At 38.7% G+C, this 5,964-nt stretch overlaps 1 protein-coding gene across 3 annotated transcripts in view; it reads right to left on the reverse strand.

Annotated features, from left to right (window-relative positions):
* Nucleotides 1-442: 442 nt before the first annotated feature.
* The window catches only part of sgcz (sarcoglycan zeta), a 363,877-nt gene continuing 358,355 nt past the window's right edge, over nt 443-5,964 (reverse strand). For all 3 annotated transcript variants that reach the window (XM_020618429.1, XM_020618430.1, XM_020618431.1), the window contains one exon: nt 443-2,872. In XM_020618429.1, coding sequence (XP_020474085.1) covers nt 2,666-2,872 — 207 coding nt within the window. In that variant the 3' untranslated portion in view covers nt 443-2,665. The remainder of the gene's footprint in view (nt 2,873-5,964) is intronic.

Below are 5,964 nucleotides of genomic sequence, written 5' to 3' on the forward strand. Positions count from 1 at the left end.
ATATCGTCTAAAGCAAACAGGCACTAGTTTAAAATATAATCATGTAACAATTACAAATGTCATGACAGTGAAGACCCCAGAGATTTTCATTAAAAACAATATTATTTTATTTGTATTTTATTGGTATTGTTATATACATGGCATAATTTGTGCTTTTTTATTATCAAGAATAAAATCATAAAGGAAACATACTGGAAAATTAAAGTTTAAACCAGGATTAAATTGTACTTTTTTTTTTTTTTGCTGGATATACTGAGAATTCTACAAACCCAGGAGAGAAGGGGAGGGAAAAGACCAAACTAAATAGATAGACAGATAGGTAGACAAAAAGATAAATAGATAGTCTGTCCAGAGACACTTGCAGATGGTCCACTGAGGGAAGTGTTGAACGTTCAGACTGTGATGTGCTTTTACCAACAGCAGCAAAGGCACCTGTGAGTCATTTTTTTTTTTTAAATAGAACGCCTCAGGGCCTTATTCCAGCTAGGTCCATTCACACACAACAAAATCCTTCCACAGTTACTTCCAAGGAGGTGTCTGCCACACAAATCTGCTGATGCCCTATGATTTCTAGCTGTTGCAGAGATTGGGTGCTAGATTAGCCAGCTTGAGGCCATCCACACTGATCCTCTCACCTCAGACTGACTGAATATATAAAAGATAAAAGACCTTCTTGACTTTTCTTGCTTGGATTGGAAAACATTTGAAAAGGGCCATAGTGTGAAAGTGGAGGGGTATTTGTGTATGTGGTGGCCAAAGGAGACTAAACTTTATAAATGGCGAAGATATAGAATTAACATCAAGATGTGTCAATGTGTCATTTGGTAAGTGATGTTTAAGATACAACATAAGATGAAATGTAGAAATTCACCTGCTGGAAAATACATAGAAATTGGTGAAGAGTCTGAACAAGGAGTAATGAGAGGTAACTATAATGTGGTAAAGACAAACTGAAGAAGGAACAAACATGGTAAAGAGAGAGCAAAGGGCAGCAAAGTCTTTCAGTGACTGACTAGGAAGAGCAAGGACTTGGCAAAAATAGCACAAAAGTCATGCAAAAAGAGTGATAAAAGTCTGAGACAGAAGAAACACTGGAAGAATATGTAGAATACCACATAACAAGACCAAATTGGTCTGTTGTTTTGCCCAATGATGCCTCCACCTGTTCAGAGGTTTGGCTCCCTACCACAAGCAGTTTGGTCTGTTGTAAGCCTTAATTTAACAGATGACTTATAACTCACTTTCCTCTTTGTTTCCTTATTCCCTTTGCCCTCTGTAACTGACCAACATAGCATCATATGCCCAGACAGACTCTCAAGAGACAAAAACAAAAAGATGTGAGAACAGACTGAGAAACCCTGCATCTAGTACAGCTGTGATAGTTAGTAAAACATGGGAAAAAGCAGGTAGAACAATGTTTTCTCTTTTTTGTTTTTAACCAGAATAGTGGTGGAAAGGCATTGCCCGTGTTCTTTATCAGCCAAGCGAAAGGTGCATAGACAGAACAAAAATAATTAAAGCTGAGAAAAAAGATAAATGTGAGCAGCAGCAAAATATGGGAAGATAAAGGATTAAAGGGGGGAAAAAAGAAGATTATATAGAATTCAATCTGAAAGAAAAAGATCAAAAAGAAAAGGAAATCACATGCAAAAAAAGAAAATAAACATGGGAAAGCTGTAGAATGCACGGAAGAAGCACAGTTAATTAATGTAACTGGATTAGTTAACCTATGAAAAGTGGAGTCACAAAACATAGTCACTATCAGGTGCAGATTAATAAAAAAGGGTCAAATGTCATCATCTGGGTTGAAAGACTAGAGGGCAAGGAGGGGGAAGGCCTTTCTGGTATAGATTGGTCCATTAGTTAGCCTTAGCTTAGCCTTAGCTTCCTACTAGATTAAACCATTTTCTCATGTATCTGGGTGCTACCTGCAGGGCTAAACCAAAGCCCTCACTGATAGGTTACCCCAGAGTCCATGTTTGTTTCCCCTGCTGGCTAGTTCACAGTTCATCACCATATATCTTTATCCTAGCAAAAGGAAGAGAATGTTTTCCAGGGCATTTTGGTCATGCAGTGAACACATAACTCACTTTTTTTGTAAGAGAGTCTGTTGTTCTCAGGCAACTTCCAAATGTAATCCTTATGATGCACAAAAACCATCACAGTTGCAGTTTAATGGCAAAGATATCCAGTGAGGGCCCTGGAGTGAGACTGTCCATCTTTGTCGCCGAGTGGTCTTAGCAAACACCCCAGCTAACCATGTCGGCATTTGCTTCCCACCAAGTCATCCGTCATCTTGACTATAGCTACTGAGACATCCATAGCATTTTGGTCTGGGAGCTGGCAATAGCTTCCAACAAAGCTCTAGTCCACGTTGATTCAATCCTTTAGCTGGGATTAGTTTCACACCATGTCACAATCCACGCTGATTTGGTCTTTTAGCAAGCATCAGATTCCTGCCAAGTCCTCCATACTCCATTCCATACTATTTGACTGGTTAACAGGCATGAACTTCTCACCATGCTACAATCCATGTGGAATAGGTCTGGTAGCTCGTGCTAGTTTCCAACCAAGTCCATAATCCACGTTCATTCAGTCTTTTGGCTAGCATTAGCTTCAAACTCCATTAGTCCACGTGTCCTATGGGTCTGACAATCTCCCACTCTCAGCTCCAGAGACAAAAGTTACTGGTGGTTTGGCAGGTAGAGCCTTTCTCAGCTGGGGACAGGTAGACCTTGCCATTAGCGCAGGCACACAGCTCAAACACAGTCTGTTTGGTGTAGGTGGTACCCGCCGGCGCCCCCTCCAGGGGGTCCACAGCACTACCGTGGGGAATGTTGCCCAGCCTGATGGTGTTAGCGTCTAGTAAGATCTGAGAACATCAAAGAGAGATGTTTTAGAAAATTCAGATTTGAGAGCAGTGAATGGAGAACAAAGTAGAGAAAAAAACATTAAAATTATACATAAAATGGAAACACAGGAACCTATGTTAGAGCTGAAGGGGACTGGGCTCACATGGATTGTCTTGATACCTGAAATAATACACAGAAAAACTGGGAGGGTAGGAAAGCTGTGTTTAAAAAAAATAAGGAAAAGAAGCTAAGGTTGTGGGTACAGAGAAAGAGAAAGCACATTGCTGTAGGGGGTGACTATGCTGTCTGTGGTTGACTAGAGTTGTCATCAAGAAAGATCTATGGAGACAGAGAGGGAATTTCTATTTAGAACAGGTCTCCTTTGAGGAAGAGGCAGAGTGGGAGTGAACAAGACAGAGGGCAAGGTAGGTGCAAAGAAAAGCAAGGAAATCAGTAGGAGACAAGTGAATGGAAGACAAAGAGACAGATAAAGAGCCACAAGGGTAAACTCACAGCAAGAAAAATACTTACCAAACCATAGACTACTTTTACACTGATACAACATGATTTATTATCAAAATTTCCTCCAAATGATCAAAAATGAAATAACTCAAACACATTTAAAAGTGCTTAATTTTGTGTGCATGTGTGTGTAAGATGTTATGTAAGAAAAGAAGAATACATCACCCTCAAGATAAAATCAAGCATTTTATCAAGATAGAAACACCTGATTTATGGCACCTCTTTATTTTCCCTGCACAAACAAGTAATGTTATCTCTGGTCATTTTTGCAGTGTAATGTATCATGTACTTAATGTATGACTGCAGTTTTCCCTGACTTAGTGTCAAGATATTACAGAAATCTTACATTAAGTATTTCTGCACTGATTTCCAATGTAACTAAAACTTCAAGCGACATGTTGTACATACCTAAATGAAACCCCTTTTTATGAGTTAGTGGAGGTTGTAGGATGGAAAGATAGATTACCATAAGACTTATAGATAGAATAGTTAAGTAACTTATTTAAGTCTTGAATTTACTTTTATTTAGTCAGAAAGCATCGAGTGGAGGGGGTGGGCTGTCAGTGGGGGCCCATTGCTAGTTTTTGCCCAGCACAGTTTCTCATTCTCATCGTTGGGTTAATTCAGTCATGGTAAGATAAGAAGCATTCAGAGGAGTATAAAAATGGGAGAAGCAGAGGAAAGAGCAGACTGAAATTAGACTGAGTTACTTTTTGACACTGAGACAACTGCCAATGACAATGAGAGACTGTACTACAAAAAGATGGAAAAGCAAATGAAAGAGAACAGGAAAGGCATAGACAGAGACCCTGAGTTTATTGTTCTTCAAAGACATGCACTTCTCTTTTACCCTCACTTGCAATCATCTCTCCTCCTTTAACCCCATTTCGACCCCCCACACTGGCCTCCATCCTTCCTGTCCCTTACATCCCCCTGCATTCGTTCAGCCTGCTTCTATCATCTTCAGCCTGATATAAGCTCAGTATCAATGAGAAACATTATGCAACCTTGGTTTCTTTTGACTGCTTTGCCTGCTTATTTATTTACTCTTCAATCTTCAGTTTTCAAAGATGTGCTGCTCTCATGCCTTTTTTCTCTTTCACATATGGAGTACTCACACATCCCAAGGCTGGACAATAATCTCAGCAGACATCTGTATCCTCATTATTCATGTTCTTCAGCTTAAACATGAGGAGAAGGGAAGTGAAAACGTTTGTGGAAAATAGCTATGAGTGCAAAATGACAGAATGAGAAATGACAGAAAGAAAATGTCAAATCAGAAGTGGATGGTAGCAGATAGGGAACATAAAGAGTGGGAGATGAGTGGAAGAAAAAAGGAGAAGCGAGGAATGAGGGATCAAGATACCCCAACAGTGACGAACTACTTAGTATAACTAATGATTTCACACTGGCCGACAGGGAACATCGTGATCACTATAAACAACAGCCACACATCCATTCCACACACACTTGATTTGATTTGATTTGATTTGATTTATTCTTTCAAGCATGTAATGACAGTTGACATGACAACACACATAATTTTACACATATCCAACAAATGCTAATCCAATATCAATTTGCTTATACCTAGTACATGCTTGAATGGAGTAGGAAGAAGTCAGACTTATCCAGGCCTACCCCATGACATCATCTTACCATCATTGGTTTGCAAGCAGTAAATGATTCACTTCTACCCACACAAGTATTATACAAAAAAGATTATAACAGTGTTAACATTCTTACATAATTACATTCTTAAATAATTATCTTCTACACCACACAAGTAATACTGTATACTAAAGAATTATTACAAAGTGTACACCACACCCACAACTGTCCATGTAGCACCTCTGAAGGAGGTGCAGAGGTGCTGCTCATTTTGTTTTTAAATATCTAAGTGGCTAAAAGCAGAACATCTATTATCCACTAACCTGGAGACCAATAGTAAGGTAACAAAAAAAGAGAACCTAAAAAATTATGTCAATCCTAATAGCCCATAGGCCTTCAGTTGCTGAGATATTTTCCAAGGTCCTTGGTGTTTTAACTATAGTTCTTAAAACAGCAGAGCAGATGTGTACACCAATATTTACACTGATTTGGCTTGTGCTGCAGTTTTATCCTCATTCTAGGCCACAGTGAGTCTCAATGTGCTGCACTGTCTGTAGCAATGGAGGTATAAAAGGCTATGAATAGAGAAACTCATTACACATCTTAAATGTGTGAGCCAACAATTAATTTATGCATTTAACTTTTGATACTGTTCTTAATATCTAATAGATCAGTGGTTATGTGTTGGCCTAAATATTTAATGTCATTACACTCCTTTGGGGCAACACAGGAAGAAATTAGAAATCTGTCTTCCTTAGTTCTAACAATCATAATATTGCTCTTATTCAACATTGTATTTGATGTCAAAATCTGTCATATTGTGAAAAATCATCTTAAGATGGTTAATGAGAGTATTCCCAGCTATATGTCTGCCTGTTCACATTTCGTACAGGGTGGGTGGTCAGTACAAAGTCTGCATTACCACTAGTCAATTTGACCACAATTATGTACGAGAATAAAAACAAATCTGAAAAAAATA

The sequence above is a fragment of the Monopterus albus genome, unplaced genomic scaffold, assembly GCF_001952655.1.
Source record: "Monopterus albus unplaced genomic scaffold, M_albus_1.0 scaffold205.1, whole genome shotgun sequence".
Taxonomy (NCBI): domain Eukaryota; kingdom Metazoa; phylum Chordata; class Actinopteri; order Synbranchiformes; family Synbranchidae; genus Monopterus; species Monopterus albus.